General features: G+C 32.0%; 2 protein-coding genes across 4 annotated transcripts; one reads left to right on the top strand and one right to left on the bottom strand.

Moving 5' to 3' along the window:
• Nucleotides 1-2692: 2692 nt before the first annotated feature.
• On the top strand, nucleotides 2693-5573 carry LOC114391871 (muscle M-line assembly protein unc-89-like). 2 transcript variants are annotated; one of them, XM_028352862.1, is made up of 6 exons: nucleotides 2693-2824; nucleotides 2952-3063; nucleotides 3895-4273; nucleotides 4477-5038; nucleotides 5130-5188; nucleotides 5272-5573. In XM_028352862.1, the coding sequence occupies exons 1-6, from the start codon at nucleotides 2788-2790 to the stop codon at nucleotides 5305-5307; spliced, it is 1185 nt and encodes a 394-aa protein (XP_028208663.1). In that variant the 5' UTR covers nucleotides 2693-2787; the 3' UTR covers nucleotides 5308-5573. The 2 variants fall into 2 exon arrangements, with proteins under 2 accessions (XP_028208663.1, XP_028208662.1); XM_028352861.1 differs by having other exon boundaries at nucleotides 5263-5573.
• Nucleotides 5574-7702: 2129 nt separating this feature from the next.
• On the bottom strand, nucleotides 7703-11422 carry LOC114394009 (ubiquitin-conjugating enzyme E2 2-like). Of its 2 annotated transcripts, XR_003662632.1 has the most exons (7): nucleotides 11156-11422; nucleotides 10405-10547; nucleotides 10229-10254; nucleotides 9472-9561; nucleotides 9300-9388; nucleotides 8319-8430; nucleotides 7703-8119 (listed from the first exon to the last, which is right to left on the bottom strand). XR_003662632.1 is itself a non-coding variant. In XM_028355548.1 (6 exons), exons 2-6 carry the CDS (start codon nucleotides 10527-10529, stop codon nucleotides 7991-7993), a joined length of 459 nt encoding a protein of 152 aa, XP_028211349.1. In that variant the 5' UTR covers nucleotides 10530-10547; nucleotides 11156-11422; the 3' UTR covers nucleotides 7703-7990. The 2 variants fall into 2 exon arrangements, 1 of the variants encoding a protein (XP_028211349.1); XM_028355548.1 differs by lacking the exon at nucleotides 8319-8430.
• Between the last annotated feature and the right edge of the window lie 8847 nt (nucleotides 11423-20269).

Here is a 20269-nt window from a genome sequence, read left to right as displayed (position 1 = left end):
TTTCCCGAAAATAAAATATAGTAAAAAATATTTATTGTATCATTTTTAAAAAAATAAAAAGTTATAATCTTTTAACAAACATAAAAATAGATTTTCTGAAGTCAGCAAAAAAAATTCTGAAACTTCTATTTCCGAATATAAACCAAGATAACTTGAAACAAGCACCAACTTAAGTTTTTTTTTTTTAAAAAAAAAAAAAAGACACCCGCTTAGTTTTGACAAACCTTCAATATTTTATCCTTCGAAGAATACTTGACATCATTGGTTCAATCTCAATGTCATTTATAGTTTCATTGATTGGTTGTTATAGGTACTATATCATCTATGTTGTAAGAAAATCTCAACAACAGCAAATCAATACTCCAAATCTTAGTTGAATGAAGTGACTAATGAGTAGAGAAGGTTTTATTATCATTCTCTGATGATTATTTGGAAGTGTTTGGCAATGTGTAATATTTCCATTAACAAATGCTTTATTCTTGAGTGGACAAAAAGTTAAATATAAAATAAAAGAATCATTTGTTGGCTTTTTGTACATGGATTAATTTGACACTTGTTTTTCACTTGTGGAAAGAGCCACCTGTGTTAGCATGAGTTAGGCTTGAGACATAGAATTAATGCATTGTTGAACCATGACACAATGGGCTTTAGTGGGCACGATCATATGGAGTATGTGGAAAAAAAGAAATGAAAAGCTTTGAGAGAATAGAAGCAATTCATCACAACATATAACCACTAAGTCAAAACGAGGTACGACTGTTGTTGGGGTTAAGTGGAAGGCTCCTCATGATGGGATCACTCAATGCAACATAGATGCAACATTTCATAACACAAACTAACACAACCAACTAGGGTATGTGCGGTCATAACTTCAATGGTGAATTTGTGGCAGCAAGATTTGTGTGGAAAGAACCTTGCACCCAGCCTTGGTCTGACTCAGGTGATAATTGAGTTGAACTGTAAGTTGGTGGTGGATAAGATAAGAACATTATAGGGATAATTATTACTCAATGTAGAAACCTATGATCAGTTTGCTTAAACTTAAGATAAACAATTTTAAAAAATGTTTTTTTAAAAGGCTTAATTATATAATCCATTCATTAATTATAATTAAAAATTAAAAGTTTAATTGAATTTCTTAATTATTAAAAAATTTAATTCCTCAAATCGTTTAAAAACACTACAATCGTATAATTTCTATCAACTTTATTAATTTAATTGAAAAAGATGTGTAAATAAACATCTTTACATTGATTATAATGACAATAAATATAAAAATATCTCATTACATATGCAACACATGCTAATGACTCAACTTTTATATCAATTGCATTGACAATCAACTTAAAAATTTATTATTTTACGCCAATTGTATTGTAAACCATTATAAAATATTTATTTTCGTCAACAAAGTTGATGAAAAAGTGTAGGGTTGTGGAATTTTTAATAAAAAAGCATTATTTTGTTTTTTAAGAAACAAATCCTATTTGCTTTTATTTTTTTTAATTACTTATTTTAAATTCAAACAAATCCACTTTAAACCTTTTTAAAAAAGCGTTTATTTAATAAGCAAATAGGATTTATTTTTCAAAGTAAACAAGAAATTATTTTTTAAAAGCAAAATAAATCTAGACAAACACACTAATATATATATATATATATATATATATATATATATATATATTATTTTATTAAAATAAACGTTTTTTAATAAATAAGTTTAAATAAACTAATTCTTAGTCTCTTTTTATCCAAACTTTTTCAGTCGAGTTTGTAAAAGAAAAGCAACTGTTGTGGCTCATTCAATTGCTAGGGCTGGAACAAGATATGCTAGTCTTATGGATTATCTTCATATACCTGAGTGTATTTATTGTTTTAAAATAAATAAATGGAATGGAATAATTCACTTTTAGGAAAAAAATTAAATATGTTTTTATTCTTTTAAATTTTCTTTTTAGTCTTCTAAATTTAAAGTTATTTTTTTGTCTTTGAACAATGCAAAATGTTCTTTACAGTTTTTTTGTATAATATAAGGTGAATCATACGGATGATAAGATATTTATAATTTATGACAATTTTTTGCCATCAAAAAATGATTTTGTAGTTAAAAACTATATGAATCAAGTAAAAAAAGATTAAAAATACATTAATTACTTTTGTTTTTTGTTTTATTGACAGCAGGAAGTACTATTTTAAGATATAAAATAGAAAATCAAATTGTAGTGATAAAAAGGTATTATTATAAATTTCTTATTTCTTATTAAATTTGGAACACTGTAAATAAAGTTACTCAAATTTGAGCGGAAAAAACATATTTAAGGGGAAAAAATAAAGAATGAAAGAAAAAGGTTAACATGTTTAAAATGTAAAAACAGAACGGAACAATGAGAAGAGTGGGCCAGAAATATGCAAAACCGTAAAGCAGTTTTTGACCAAGCGAAACGGAACAAAGACCGAATGAATCACAAACTATTGCGTTTTGAAATTTGAAAACTCCAACAAAAAAATGTTACGTGGCAATGGGTCCCACCCACGAAACCGCGCTCCCACTTTGCGAAACCCTATCTCTTCCACGTCATCATCTCATCCGTTACACCAAATTTTGAGTTTTGCGATCCTATTTTTCCCGCTCCAACAGCCTAGGACACGTGTCGAAAGGAGACAACCTTATAAATCCCCATCAAACGCGTTTCTCGTATTTTTATGATTCCATTAAAACACAAAACGTAGCAAGAGCAGTTACAAACGTTCAGTGTTGTTTTTTCAATTCAGATTCAGAAGGAGACGATGGAAGAACCCGTGAAGGAACAGCCCCTCTCTGCTGGTACTCTCTCTCTCACCCAATTGAGTGTTTCTGTTTATTCATTATTTATGCGTGTCTTTGTAGACAGTGATAGCGAAAGTTTAGTAAACTAGGATATGGCAATTGAATTTTGGTTCTGTTGTTTCAGGGAACTCTGCGCGACCCAAGCTTCAGAGATACGCGCTTCGTTCGTCCTCTAAATCCAAGGAAAACAAGCAAGACACCGCACCCGATCTCTCCATTTCTTCTGAATCTAAGAGGTACCACTTTTTTTTTTTTTTTTACCTTTTGTTGTTATTATGTTGGATTACATTATCGGAATTGGAGGAACTTGATTTGTAATATAGTTTTTGAAATATTGAAGTTCGACCTTACTAATTAGGCTTTTCATATGGATGGAATTCTCTGCATCAATAAGGAATACAAAAAATGTGATTCAGTGTATTCTTTGCTTCTTTTGTTTCAAATATTCATTTTTGCTCCCTACATGTGAGACTTCTTTAGGAATAACTGAATAAGTCATGTGTGAAAAAAAAAATATTATGGACTTTACACGGTTTTATTTACTATGTTTCTTGAGTTATATGCACCACATAAAAAATGTTTCTTAAGTTTTAGTGCCTAAAATAGTTAAGTTTTGGTCAGTAGTGACTTTGGTACAAGGCTGTTTTTAATCTAGTAAAAATGATTAGTTTAAACTTTATTTTCGAAGAGGTTGCAAATTTTGTATATTTCTGGAAGTTCAGGACTTAAACATTCTCTAATTTGAAGACCGATGTTCCATTGTTTCATCTATCACGTGTTTGGGAATTGGGACCAAAAATAATGTTGGAACTTCGAAGTGTCTAAAAGAAAAACAAACAATTTTGGGGATCTCCAAATATTCTACCAATTCTAATGACTATATCTATCTGTATTCTTATATTTCTCACTACTTCTAAGTTCTGACATTAATTTCAGTACTTTTTAATTGCTTTGCTGTTTGCACTGTCTCCTCACAAGACAACATGAAACAACTGGCTTTTGGGATTCTGAGATGTGAAATTGGAATATATATATATATGTTAAAAAATTCTCACTTTCATTTTCAGGGGGTTAAGTACTCCACACGTAAGCAGAAGTGTAGGTGGTCTTGATTTCTCTGGCAACAAGGATAAGTCTACTAGTGCTAAACCACCAAGAAGGCTCTCCAATCCTGTGAAAGCAGCATCTCCCACTCCAAACCCTAAGTTGGTTGGCAACATTACCCCAATCTCAGAGAGCAGAACAATGAGGTCTGGTAAAGGTCAAGTGTCTCAAAGCAGAAGCCAGACACCGGCCTCTGACATTTCCAGAACATCGAGCAGAATGAAGTTCAATCTCTTATCTTCCTCTTCATATTGGCTAAACCAGATCAAGCTCTCTGAGTCTGCTGATAAGCACACAGTTTCACTTGGATTCTTCAAACTTGCCTCGGAGGCAAGATGTGAGGTAAAACCATAAATTCATATTCATTCTTAGGAAAATACAAAAATACAGAAACACACATATCAATCTAGTTAATTTTTTTTTTTTTCTAGTTCAAATAGATTTATTATTAATTCACTTTATGGATTGCAGCAGTTAGCACTATCCTTGCTCTTATTTTTTTGTCGATTAATTAATTGAACCCTTTTCAACATCATCAACTATAGCCGTTCCAGAAGATGAAAGATGAGCTAAAGTCTTATGTGCAACGACATCAGCTTGCTGAACTTGGAGAAGTGAAAGAGCTGCTTCAAACCTATGACATTGCTGAAAATATAGAGCAGCCACAAGTGTCTGAGAGCATTTCACAGGTGCCAGAAGAGGGAACTCGATCCTCTGATGATGAAGAAGTTCACTGCAGTTCTGCATCCACCATGGAGACTGTAAAACTGAAACCCGAACCCTTGGACACTGAATCCACTGAACCTGCTCCTGTTATAATAGAGTCAACCAAGAAGGAAACTAGCCAAAAGAAAAATCCCTTGGACACTGAATCAACTCAACCTACTCCTGTTAAAATAGAGTCAATCAAGAAGGAAAGTAGCCAAAAGAATAACCCTGGATCCAGGTTGAGAGAAAATCTCAAGAAGAACTCTGCAAATTCAAGACCTGCTTCTGACAATGGGAGTTCTAGGTTGTTTAAAAAACCAGAAAAACCAACTAAGCAACTAACCAATAAGGGAAAAAGCGAGGTCAAGAAAGAAGGAAAGAAATCTGATGTTATTAAAGGCAAGAATGGAGCAATATTTCAATTTTGATTCCGATGATTATTTTTTGGAGTTCAGCTAGTCTAACACTTCATGATTATTTTCTTTCACAGCTCCAATCAGCCCTACGCATGCTGAAAATAATAATGCACAGGGAAACAAAGAAAATATGGTAAGTCACTAAGTGTAATTTTTACAAAGTTGTGAAAAAGCTTATTGGCTAACATTGCTTCTCTTACGTTGTAGGATGTTCAGACCACTGATGAGATGAGTTTGACAGAAATCGCGTAAACAAGCTGAATTTTTACATTCTCAAACTTTTTCTATGTTTTATGTGTGTGCAGTTGTGCCTCTCTACAGGAAAACAGATGAAAATTGTTTTCTCACCGTTTGCTTTCCAAGGCCGCATTACATTTCATTTAATCAGCTGGAAATAGGCATGTTTTGTGCTTGTAATGTGTAATTGTTAATCAAACCAAACTAAATTGAATATTCTGGTTTGTCTTGTCTATGCGCTTTTATAATAGTATATGCAAAGACTTAGATTTATGACATAATTTGCAAGTTTCGTAAATTTATTATTTATTCTCATATTATATTTATGCGGATTTCAACCTTTTTTTATATTTTTGTTAACATGCGTTAAATTTCATCTTTAAATCGGAACATGATACCACCATAGTATATGATAAGGTCGTCCAAACTGAATATTTTATGTTCAAATGAAAAAGAATTACTATTTCACCAAAATTACATATGATTTTCTAAAAATTAAATTTTGATTTCTTTTTTAATTATGAAAATTATTGAAAAATATAATTTTAACTAAATTTTACAAAATTATATTTTACTTATGTTGTTACTTTACTTAAAATTATAAACAAGTTATTTAATTTTTAAAAAAAATATAATTGCCATTCAAATCTTTATCTTTGAAAAATATTTAAATAATTATTATTTATTTTTAAAATGTTTTAAATATATACGTAAGAAGATAATATGTTGATTAAAAAAATTATAATATGTACATGTATTTTGTTATAAATTAAGATAGTACTATATATATAAATATTATATTTTTATAATAATATTATTTTATTATATAAATATATTATAATGTACACATGCTATATAATATATTAAATTAAATTGTATATAATTAAATATATAATAATTATTATAATATTTAATAAATTAAATAATATAAATAGATAGAGAGAACTATCACAACCTTTCTCATAATAAAAAATACAGTAGAACAATATGATAGTATATTATTATCATATCCTATTAGCATGATAAATAATGAATTATGTTATAACAAGAAAATATAGTTATCCTGTTTAATTTTATAAGGATTTAAAAAAAATTGCTATATTGAAAATAATTAAAAAATAATAATAAAGAAATAGGAAAAAATGACTGACTAATCTTTCCATGATAAAAAATGCATTTATAAAAAATATTTATTGTATTAAAAAAATAATATAAGAAACAAAATTATCGAACTTTATCTACTTTAATTATATCTAATGAGTTATGAATCTGTCGAAAAAATCTAATGAGTTATGAAGAATTAATTAATTATAACCATAAAATTTGCATATTATATTCAACCCATACAATGTACAGACTAAAAAATAAGTTTCGATCTTAAAAAGAAATAGTTTCAATTAAATGCATAATTTATTTAAGATATTAGAATTTAAGGGGATATTTATTTCATAAAATCTTATCCAATTTCTGAAAATTTAGAGATAAAAATTATATCCTCATGTTTGTTAAAAAGTAATAAAAAATATTATCATTTTAGTATAAGTAAATTAATTATTAGTATAATCATGTACCTTGATTAATTTAATATTTAATAAAAAATCCACTAAAGATCACTTGAGTGAGTGGTCCACCCTAGACCCGTTCGAAAATATAATCAAATATGTGAAACAAATGTTCCTTGAGACTTCTAATTGCCATTCAATCGGGTTTCTCAAACGATTAGTGTTTCTCCACAACTTCCGACCATATTTTCCACCTATTATATTATTCAATCAATTTGACCAACTGCATGTTTGATCCCTAATTTGAATTGACTAGTACTAACACTGATGTTCCTGATCTTGGCCTATTAAATTCAACATTTTGATCAAGAATTAAACTTACATACAATTCCTTAGGCGATTTTAGTATTGACCTCCAATTGAAATATTAAGTTTCACTAAAATAATTGGTGTTGATTTTTAATGCAAACTTTAATCATGTAGATGTTATCCTTTGAACTCTAATTCTAATTAAAAAATAATACAAAGAACACTTTAAAAAACTGCCAAATTTTATCCGTTGATTAAACCTGTGCTTGAAAAATAGAGCACAGACCCCTGTTTAGCAACCCCCCTCCATCTATTTTTCACATGATAATACTATAGTAGACAACTTCAGCACCATAATATTTGCCATGCAAATTATTCCCGCATATGATCCCGTCTAACCTTTTTGATTAGTAATATGCCATCAGTAAAGCCATATTTATCTTGTAAATTCCCATCTATACGAAACTAAATCTCTAAATCATATAAATCGAAAGCAAAAGTTATTCTGGCAAGTATCAGTGAAATCTGCCAGAGCATCATAGTATGATCAATTTCACGGTCACGACAAAGAGGTTGAAAGCAAAATCCTAGATGCAACGTGACAAGGAAACCATAGAAATTGAAGCCTTGTGATCATAACCAATTCTGGAAACTACAACTTATACATTGTGTTGACAACAATCTTGATGCAAATTGACAGAATTCTATAATACATGAACTGACATGGACAATGCACAAACTACAATGAATTAAACATAAGATGATCCTAACATTCAAAACAGTAAGGAATGTGACATAAAATTCAGTAAGTTGGCACAATGATTCTTATAGGTAGCAGTGCAATCTAATTCGTGACTTCAAAGGCCCAGAAGCATATGAAGACAAGCTTAGTCAGCTGTCCAACTTTGCTCCACAATTTCTCTAACTCTTCGATTGTACTCCCGCTTGTTCTCACTAAACATTCGAGCTGCTTCTGAGTTTGCAGGAGAATTTGGGTTGGGATCACAAAGCAATGACTGCCGCAGAGTAATATGTATCTTTCAGAAAATAATTATAACATGCTGACTACTATATAACAGGGATACCAAAGAGTAGAATCATGAAGATAATATATAACATACTGACTACTATATAGCAAAAGTAAAACAACTGATATATGTGCCAATGATGGCCTTGTAGCATAGTGGTAGTGGCACACAATGTTCTGGGAGGCACCTTATACCAGTTCAATTCCCATTCTCCGATGAGTTCTGATACTCACATTTAGCCCATCCTTCACATCCCCTCACCATGTCTTAGGACATCCCTCTTAACAAGAATGGACCCCCTCCCAAAACAAAAATAAAACTAAAATGAGTAAAAGAAATATAATGAGCTTCTATCTTTGATTCTGTAAATTTTATCAGCAAAATAATCCATTAAGATAAGTCTACAAACAGGAGGATCCGAAATCCTTCTAAAGATACAATATGCATGAAAGTAGAAAAAGTGAAAATACATCATATGATCATATCTGTGAACAATAATGCAGTTTCTTAGCAAGTCAGACCTAAAAAAAACTGTTACAAGCCCCTTATGCCCCCAAACAAGGAAGCTAAGATAGGAAAACAAGCCTGTTCTATAAAAGGTGTTGCAAATTTCAAGGCTTACAATTCTAGAAATATACTACAACTGAACTGACAGTCAATGAGATCAAACATTTAACTGGGACATGAAAGGACTGGCAGACAATATAAGAATCATTATAAATAGAGAGCTGGTAAATCAAAACAAAGTGCCTTAAGATTTGTAAAGAGAACAAGACAATGATAATCTTTTAAAAAATTCATGTTCAGAATTGCATACTCCAAAATTGGTTGAAAATGCAAAACTTAATGGTGAAAAGGGAAAGCCAAGTTAACATAACAAATGAATCAAGACATGAATCAGCAAACAGAATGGGACATTTTACAACAAAAGTAATGCCTTTAAGTAGATAAACTCTTCAATAAATAAAAAAGCATAAGTAATTTGAAGAGACACAGGATCCTGCATTAATTTGTGTAAAATGATGGTGCGGCCATGCATAGGTCAATGCAAACAAAACAAAACCTCAAGTGTAGAGTTAATTATGTAGATATATGTGCATGCTATCTTCATTTGTAATATACTAAAGATGAAATGTAGAATTGTAGACTATACTATACAAGATAATACCTGGATAGAAGTGAGTATAGCAGCTACATCATATATAGGACTCCACTGGTTTTGTAATATATCCAAACAAATACTTCCATCCGCATAAACTTCCCAGAGTAGAAAAATGGCATTAGTAGCTACATAGGTAATTTATGGACATGAAGATTAATCTTTTCCACCTAAAACTTACTGTTTGGGTGAAACATTCGAGAGACAAATCGTACAGTTGGTGGCTTGTTTGGATAATCCTCAGTAAATTGAAGAATCAACTTAAACGTGCCTGGATAACTCAAAATATGTAGACATTATTGTGATAATGTTAAGAGAAAAAATATGACTCTCAAGCATATACATAAAGATTATCTGACTATGATCATCCAATTTTCATTTAACTTTTCCAAACCCTAATACAGCTTCATGAGGAAAAAATTATATCTCTCGCAAAAATAAACACAATCACTAACACAAACATAACAACAAAAATCTTATTCCACTATGCCATCACCTCTAACAGAAACATAAGACAATATAATAGACAGAAATTAGAATTAATATCACCATATCAGAAACCAAAAAGAAAGCAATAATAACAACAACAACCAATTCTTTACTCAATGGAGACCAACAACAAAAAAGAGAATTAAAACAAGATACCATCAAACCACCAAGCAACATTTACATGCCAGTTCTAAAAAAATTATCAATTTTAAGATAATTTAGAAACTTGTCGAGAGCTTCCCAAAATCTTTTAAAGGATGGAAGTGATATGACATTCTTTGCAACATAACCCTAATTCCTACTATCACCTCTAAAGCAAGTTCATGCAATATTAACAGAATCATTAAAACTGCACGCAACGCTCAAGATGGCTAAAAAACTGAATAACTGAGTTGACATGTATCAAAATTGTTTCCAAGATAGGAGCCATGGTAAAAAGACAAACTCACCTCCATCCCATGGAGTATCATCAGGACTGCAATCCAAAGCAGACAAGAAAGCAGAAATTGCTTATCCATCCATACTTACACAAAGTGTGGAAAAAAAATAAAATAAAAAACAAAGTAACTATATTATTCAAGTAAGCAGAACAGTTTTATCTTTATCCAATTTCAATTCAGCTCACCCAAATATGACAGCATTCCACAGCATGATGTTGTTATCCTGAGGGGCGCCACTGATTCCTGCAGGAGGGTCTTGTTGCAGCCTCTTGAAATCTCTCATGAGCCTCTTCCTAGCAGGAGTCGACATTGCTAGCACCTAGAAAAACTAACAGCCACAAGAAAAAATGGAAATAACTTCAATTTTCTTTTCAACAACAACAAGGAGATATAAGGTGAGTTAGATGGTTAAGGAACAAGAGAAGAGAAGAGGGGAAGTTCACAGGTTCAATCCCTCTGCTAACAAAACTACCATTCTAACAAACTAACATTTGCCGATTAAAAAGAAAAAGGCGAAACCTAGTTCACTGTATGCATAAGAGGCACAACCAAGAGGCAATTCGGATTCCAACACCGACCAAACGCATTGAAAATGAGGGGTAAACATATTAGAAGATATAATTCAAGAGTTTAGCTTGAAAAATTTTCACAATCATCCTAGGGCAATAACTCACGCCAAATTTAGAAAAAAGCAATTAATTTTTTCACTAATCTCACACCACGGCTTCATCCGCAACACAACAATAAACCACAAAATAAAAAATTTCTAAGAGACATTGAAAAAAGGGGGCTTCGATATAGATCCACCCTCTGTAGCAATCATCAATCATTCAGGTCATAGAAAACGGAAATTCGAGCAAACAAGACAACAAAATTAACAAATAATAATAAAAAGCAGTTTAATTGAAAATGGAGGAAGAAATTGAGTCACCCCACCCGTTATGTGTGTATGGCTTCGGAATGAGGCAGTTTAAGGAAAACGCAAGAGCATTCGAAGGATGGAGGGTTGTGGGTGTGGGATCGAAACCAGTGGCGGCAGAGGAAAAAAGGTTATTGCTTCGATCTTACGATATTCATTCTCAGAATTTAGAAGCGTGGTGTAATTGAATGGAGGTCTAATCACCCTTCCCCACACATCGTTTAAAATATCATATATATTTGGCGGTGGAATGTTATACCCCATGAAAGCATCGATGTTGCCTTACAAGAAAGTATTAAATGAAAAAATATATATTTATTTGATAAATATAAACACTACTAGTAATTAGTAAGAAAGTTTTACAAAATATTTAAAAATTATTCATTTATTTTTTCCCAAAAAATAAATTTATTGTACGAGGTTTATGTTAATCATTATTAGTGAACTTTATTCATTTTGGTCTTAAAAGGATGAGGAGATGATAGATTGATTCTTGAATAGTGAGAAAATTAAATTTAGGTTTGGAATGTGAAAAAAATACAACAGATTGATTATGCCATCAAATATATAACATTATTTTGTATTATGATAAATAGGTTATTTTCATTCCTTAAAGTGTAAAAAAAAAAAAAATTGTTTCACCACTAACGTCAGAAAACTCATCTACGAAAATATCATAGAATTAACAAATACATCTCTAACTTTTATAATTTATTGACATTTTCGTCTTTTATATAAATCTAATTAGTTGACATAAGTAACAAAATACATGCACTAATAACACATTAGACTTAGAAGTTTATTATTTTGTTATTGCAAATATTTATTATATTTATAATATCAACTTATCACAAATGAATCAAGGTTCAAGAGGAAAAAAAAACATGGTAGGTTTTCAAATAAAAATAAGTTTGTCAAATCTTAAATGGATCATCCATGAGTAGAAGAAAACAAGCATGAGAGGTCTAGTAACTAGAACTACGCTGTTTTATAGTTTTCCTACTCAGTTAGTAACCACCTATATAATTATAATTTAGGTGATCACTAACTGAGTAGGAAAATTCTAAAACATCGAAATTCAAGTAGCTAGATCTCTCATGTTTGTTTTCTTATACTTGTGGGTGATCCATTTAAGATTTGACAAATTAATTTTTTTATTTGATAGCCTATCCTTATCTTGCTCCTCTTGAAAATATTTCTATGTGATGAGTTGACATTATAAAAAAAAAATATATATATATATATATATAATACATTATTATAAATTTTTGCAATGACAAAATCAAAAGGTTTTAAATCTAATGTATTATTGGTGCATGTATCTTGTTATTAATCACAACTAATCAGGTTTATATATTTCATGGATATATCTATCAATTAGTTATATAATTGAAGGATGAAAATGTTAATAAGTTGTATTAGAGACATATTTGTTAGTAACTTTAGTTCCTATATCCACCTGAGCATCAATTTTGTGAAAATTTTCATTCATGCATGTCACGTAGGTGAGTTCCTTAACGTTGATGGATGAAAGTTAATTGTGGGATAAATTTATCTCATTTTTAGGGATTTAATTTTGTTTTTTCATCTTTTAATGACGAATTTGCTAGGGTCACACAATTTCAAGGATAAAAATGACTAATTACACTTATTATTAAGTTATAACGTTCAATGATCAATTTAAAAATAAATTAATTTTTTTAGGATTAATTTAAAATTAAGTTATAAAATTTAGAAATTAAATTATCATTAAATTAATCACACGATTAATTTGTCACATTTATTACACACACTTATGACTAAATTCAAAATTTTCATATTTGAAGGATTATTTATCATAGTTTCACACTTCAACAACCAAAATAAATATTTATCCTATAATTAATTAATCAATGTACTCCTCCTTTTTCGCATTGCGTGTTTCATTGGATGTTTTAATTTATTTCAAAATATTTGTTATTTAGAAAAACTAAGAAAATATATTTTTTTGGTAATATCTACTTAATTGATATCTCAAGTAAGTATTTAAATAAACTTGTAAGAGGATATCAAGCCCGTAAGCAGTTAAGCAATGCATTATTTAACAAATCTTTCCATTAAAACACGTGATTTAGTAATGCGTGGCTTATAACAATTGCTTAAATATAAGCAACTCTACCTACCTACATAACTAATACCAATAAAAAAAATTGTCACAAAATTGACTTAACTTAAACACTCATTTTAACAATTTTAATATTAGAGAATGAATTTTTATATAAAGTTCTTAAATATATGTAATATTGTATGACACACAAATTTAAAATAAATAACTCATTTAAAAAAATTTGATAAATGATTTAATAATTACTTTTGAATAAAGATAATTTTATCAAAGAGAGTAATTTCATAATCATAATTTGCATAACTAATAATTTTATTGAGAAATACGCATTGATAATATTTCAGTTGGAGTATGTTAATAATTTACACCAAAAATATTAATGCGGTGTGTACATGGAAAAAAGGAAGGTATAAATAACAAAAGTCTTTTTCAAAGCACTTCAATGCAATGGGTCCTACGATGTCAACTATTGTAGATCTCTTTCTCATACATGCAAATGTTTATTGCAGGAGATATTCATGTTTGACAAAACTCAACTGAAATTTAAAGGTAGAAAATTAATTGGAAAAAGATTAGTTAATAAATTATAAATATTTAATAAAATTATTTGCTAAAGTAGTTAAAAAAGATAAAATAATAAAAAAATAAAAAAATATTAATTTATTTATAAAAAAGTAATTAGAAAAATAAATAAATATTTTGAAGATAAAAATAAAAGAAAATATAAAAAACTGTAAGTTAGTATTTTAAAAAATATTACTTTAATTAATATTAAAAAAAATATTACTTCAATTAACATTAAAAAAATATAAATTTTACTAAAAATATTTATCGAATAGTCAAACAAATTTTTTAACTTATAAAAAAAATTAAAAACAATCTTATAATTAAAAGAGACAATCAAAATGCCACTTTATTTTGTGTGCAAGAGTATATGAATTCGTTATAAAAAAATATGGATTTTATATTTTATTTTTAATCATTGTAATTAAAGTTTTAATCAAAAGATGTCATTGTAATAATATTGAATTCAAGACTTAAAAATGTCACACAATTAAATTATATGCTTTCATATATGCGTAGATTACTATTTTGGACCCTTAATGTCACAGTTGCGTCGCATAATTTGGCTCTAAAAACAGAAAGACTAGATAAATTTTAATCAACCTACCTTACCTAAGTAACATCGCACTAGGACTTTCAAAATTATTTATTTTTATATAACAATGATTGACGGAGAGAGAAACCGATGCGGGCCGGGGCACTGGTTGAACATCACATTAATTCATATCTATGTATCCACCATCCAGATAATATTATTTTTCTGGTTATAACCATCTGGGTAATATTATTATATATTCTCTAAACTAAGGTCAATTTCAAAAAAATATATTTTACAGTCGTTGCAGGAAAATAAAATTCGACAACGCAGATATATTCAATGAATTCATCTCACTTATCATATTAAAAAAAAATACTAATCACATAAAATAACCAATACAAATCAGCTAGCATAAATCATATATGCATATATATATATATATATATATATATATATATATATATATATATATATATATATCTTTGAAATTTTCAATAAACCAATACTAATCACATAAATTTAATTTATAATATATTTTGTTGCAACTCAGCTCTCCATACAAATCACAGTACGTGTTATATAAATAGTAAGGTTTTTAGTCAAAAAATAAATAAATAGTAAGATTAATTTAAGAACAAGCTTCTGGAGGAACAAAATAAAAATTGGGGACAAACAAAGATGCCAGAATAAAAAGAGGATAAAAATTGAGTAGTATATACATAAAAAGGTAAGAAGATATATAATTAATGCCGGACTTGATTTTCATCCATGTTTTCTTCAGACTTTCAGTGCTAGCTCCTCTATGCTTCTTAATTAGAAGATGCAACGGAGGACGTAGGTATGGATACCTGAAATATTTGAGTACGAACAAAATTTTGTAACAGCGAAAGACTTCAAAATCAAAACAAGGGTAAAAAGAGGTAATAAGAAAAAGTTCTTCTTCTCCCTTTGCCTGTAATTAATGAAAAACACGAGACTGTGTAGAAGAAAAAAAAGGTGGATGGATGGATGGGTAATGGCTCTCCAACATTTTATTAGAATGTGTAAAAATACACTCTTAATGACTTTTAATGTGCTCTTATATAATTTCTTAAGATTTTTTTTTTTCTGAATAAGGTGGATTAAGATTATTGTTCTGATATGGTGCTGCTTATCATTCTTTTACTTTTTTTTAATTAGTTCCCTTAACACATTAGTTAGCAATAGCATTGACCTTATCATATATCCCAAAGGTACCTTGCTAATATCAAAAAACAGTTAAGAAGCCATAAATCTTGTCCGAAATGTAGAGTATATATATATATATATAACTACGACGTGAAAAACTAGATTGAGATATGGAACCAAACATGTTAGTATATATTATCAATCATATTAATTAGTTTTCAATTCCTTTAATTATTTAGCCGTGCAAATCTGTTATTTCCAATTCTGATTTGTTGAGAATTATTAGGAGATTGGTAGCTTGATTCACTACATATTAGGGCTGTTCACTTGTATATATATCATTGTAAACTAATATCAAATTCATCAATAAAAGTTACAAACTTATTCCTCTATATGGTATCAGCCTAAACGATCCACCCATTCCCTATTTCTTCAATTAAGGACGTCGTTCCCCACCCTTGCCTCCCATGGCCGACAACAACTCCTTCATTCCCAACCCCCATGAGCCATCCAAACCCCTTGCTTGCATCACTTTCACCAATGTCACCAAACTTCTTCCCAACAATTATCCTAATTGGAAACAACAAGTTGAAGCTCTCCTTGATGGCTATGATCTCCTCCAATATCCAGATGGATCTTTTCCTGCGTCGTCGGAAACGACCCCCACTACTGCATCACTTCCGGTAACAACTCAGAATCCTGCTTACCAAACCTGGCGCCGACAGGACCGCCTTATATATGGTGCTCTCCTCACCACTCTCTCTAATGAAGTGGCCTCCCTAGTGTCTCACACCAAGACCTCGCATGATCTTTGGATCCTTCTCAAAAACACCTATGCCAAAGCATCTCGCAAACCTTTTCTCGGTCGCTGTCAGTGGTGCAACATCAAAGGTCATGTTCTCTCTCAGTGCAAAACCTTCCAACAACAGCATCCTAGTGTCCCACCGCCACCTCGTAACTCTCCGGCTCACACTGGACAGGTTCAGGTCAATACTGCAACTGCCGGCCCATCACAACATGATTTTCTGTTTGACATTGGAGCGACACATCACGTAACCAATGATCTCGATAATCTGGCGCTTCATCATTCGTACACTGTTCCTGACTCACTGTTTATGGGTAATGGTTCAGGTTTAAACATCACTCATTCTAGAACACTTTTACTTAATGATTTATCCTTGTCTAATGCTCTGTGTGTTCCTTCCATGAAACAAAAAATAATCTCTGTCTCTAAACTTACCCAACAAACCAACTCTGCTGTTGTTTTCCTGCCAAACTCTTTTTATGTGAAGGACTTGCAGACGGGTCACACAACCCATAAAGGCTCATGTGTGGATGGACTCTATCTCTGGCCCGCCACCTCACCCTCCGTCCACACGGTTCGAACAGAATCCTTTGCATCATGGCATCATAGGCTTGGGCACCCTTCATCTTCTATTTTCAAATTTGTTCAGAAACATTTTTCCTTAGGCTCAAATAAATTTCCGCAATTCGATTGTCACTCGTGTCAAATTAACAAAAGTCATAAACTTCCATTCCATGAATCCACTCTTCAATCTTGTTATCCATTAGAAATAATTTTCTCTGATGTCTGGACTTCTCCTATTTTATCAATTGATGGTCTTCGTTATTATTGCATGTTTGTTGATCATTTTACTCGTTATATTTGGCTATATCCAATGAAACGAAAATCTGATGTGCAAACTATATTTCCCAAATTTAAATCGCTAGTTGAAAATTTCTATCATCACAAAATAAAAATTCTTTACACAGACAATGGTGGCGAATATATTGGTCTTCGCCCTTTTTTACTAAAGCATGGTATAAGTCATCATACAACGCCACCTCATACACCTGAACATAATGGAATTTCAGAACGCCGGAATCGTCACATTGCTGAAACCGATCTCTCTCTTCTCCATCACTCGGGCTTGCCCCTCACCTATTGGCCTCACGCCATGACCACCGCCGCTTATCTCATAAATCGCCTCCCAACTCCAATTCTTGGGTACCAATCACCCTATTCTAAATTGCTCAACATTAGTCCGGATTATCATAAGTTAAAGTGTTTTGGATGTTTGTGTTTTCCCTGGACTAAACCATATGCTAACCATAAACTTGCACCAAAGTCTGCTATATGTGTTTTTGTAGGTTACTCGGTTGATCAACATGCATATTTGTGTCTCGATCCCACAACAGGAAGGATCTACACCTCTCGGCATGTGAAGTTCGTTGAATCTGAATTCCCGTTCAACTCCCTAGTAACTCACGCTAGTCCAAGTCCGGAGCAACAAACAGGCCCACTTCAACTCTCCATCTTACAACCCATGAACCCACCGGAAGATTCATCTCCTGCCCCTTCCTCCCCATCCATCACCAACTCCCCATATATGGCCCAGTCTTCCACCGAACCCACAAACCCCACTCAATCTCCTCCTCCAACCTCACAATCATCCCCGCAACTCTCTGCTCCACCACCCCAAACCATTGTCCACCCAAATGGAGGTGGGATCATCACTCGGTCTAAAAACAACATTATCAAACTCATCCAAAAGCTTAATCTCCATGTCCAAGCCTCCTCTCCCATTGAACTCAACACCATCACCCAGGCCCTTCGCGACCCTGATTGGCGCTCAGCCATGCAAGCCGAATTTGATGCCTTACACCACAACAACACTTGGGATCTTGTCAGTCGGTCCTCTGATCAAAATTTGGTTGGCTGTAAATGGGTATTTCGAATCAAACGAAATCCAGACGGATCAATTGATCGTTACAAGGCTCGGTTAGTCGCCAAAGGGTTTCACCAACGCTCTGGTTGGGACTATACAGAAACTTTTAGCCCCGTTGTTAAACCGGTGACCATTCGCATTGTCCTAACTGTTGCAGTTCGTCAAGGGTGGCCCATACGTCAGCTTGATGTCAATAATGCATTTCTTCAAGGGACACTTAAGGAGGAAGTCTTCATGATACAACCACCTGGTTTTGTCAACAAAAACTTTCCTGATCATGTTTGTCGCCTCTAAAAGGCACTCTATGGGCTGAAGCAAGCACCCCGCGCCTGGTATACGGAGCTTCGCGTATTCCTGCTCTCCCTTGGTTTTGTCAATTCCACTGCAGATGCATCTCTTTTCATATACCAAAAACCAGAGGTTACACTTTACTTATTAGTATATGTTGATGATATAATTATCACTGGAAATTCATCTGCAGAGTTGTCCAAACTCATTGCCACACTTGCTGCTCGGTTTTCGTTAAAAGATCTTGGATGTCTCAGTTATTTCTTGGGTGTCAAAGTAATTCCTTCCGTTGCAGGAATGTTTCTTTCACAAAGGAAATATATCATTGATCTGCTACATAAATCAGGCATGACAAATACAAAACCAGCATCCACTCCTTTGTCAGCGAGTGTTCAATTACTTAAAGATTTTGGTGATCTCCTACCCTCTCCAAAGGAGTACCGCACACTGGTTGGAAGCCTTCAATACTTGAGTCTTACACGTCCAGATATCGCCTTCAGCACTAACAAACTCGCACAGTTCATGCAAAATCCAAGAACGGCGCATTGGTCTGCACTCAAACGAGTGCTCCGATATTTGGCGGGCTCTTGTGATAAAGGAGTCTTCATCTCAGCGACTGCTCCTTTGACCTTTCATGCCTACTCGGATGCTGATTGGGCTGGTGACAAGGATGATTATGTTTCAACCACTGGTTACTTGTTGTATCTCGGTAACACTCCCATCTCCTGGAGCTCCCGCAAACAACGTTCTGTTGCTCGATCATCAACTGAAGCAGAATACAAAGCCTTGGCTGACACGGCTAGTGAACTATTATGGGTTCTTTCCTTGTTCACAGAACTTGGTCACATGCCCACTGCCAATCCAGTCATATACTGTGACAATCTTGGTGCCACAAGTCTCAGTGTTAATCCTGTCTTCCACTCTCGGATGAAACATATAGCCTTAGCCTACCACTTTGTCCGAGAACATGTTCAACATGGCAAGTTTCGAGTGTCTTTTGTGTCTACCGATGATCAACTTGCTGATATTCTAACAAAGCCTCTGATTCGCCCTCGGTTCGAATCGTTACTGTCCAAGTTGCATCTCTCATCCAGATTATACAACTTGCGGGAGGATATCAATCATAATAATTAGTTTTCAATTCCTTTAATTATTTAGCCGTGCAAATCTGTCATTTTCAATTCTGATTTGTTGAGAATTATTAGGAGATTGGTAGCTTGATTCACTACATATTAGGGCTGTTCACTTGTATATATATCACTGTAAACTAATATCAAATTCATCAATAAAAGTTACAAACTTATTCCTCTATATATATAACTTGATTCTGCTTTATAGTATCATAATAACGCCCATTCCCAAGGAAATTAAGCTAGATGAGTTTTTCTTTATTTTATGTGTTGAAAGTCTCCCACATGTAGTTATGAGAAAATGAAATATATTAAAGTTTCATATCAAATAAAAATAATATCAAGATCGATTATATAAATAAAAATCAATTCTTATCTTATTAGCAAAATTTTATAAAAATTAATTAAAGTTCAAACTCATTTTCTGACCTACTATCAAAACATATCTTATTAATCCGTTTATCACGCTCTAGGCCTTCAATAATCATCGGGCCATACAATTTAATAGGTCAAAGTCAATCCTTTAATTTGCTGCACAACATGCAATTTACCCAAAATTATTTTACTGGTGCAGTAGCTTTTGACTGAACCTTCGATCGATCGGTAGCGTA

The sequence above is a fragment of the Glycine soja genome, chromosome 17 (assembly GCF_004193775.1).
Source record: "Glycine soja cultivar W05 chromosome 17, ASM419377v2, whole genome shotgun sequence".
Lineage (NCBI taxonomy): Eukaryota > Viridiplantae > Streptophyta > Magnoliopsida > Fabales > Fabaceae > Glycine > Glycine soja.
Note: the sequence above shows the minus strand (reverse complement) of the source record. Positions and strands in the feature narration are given on the sequence as shown.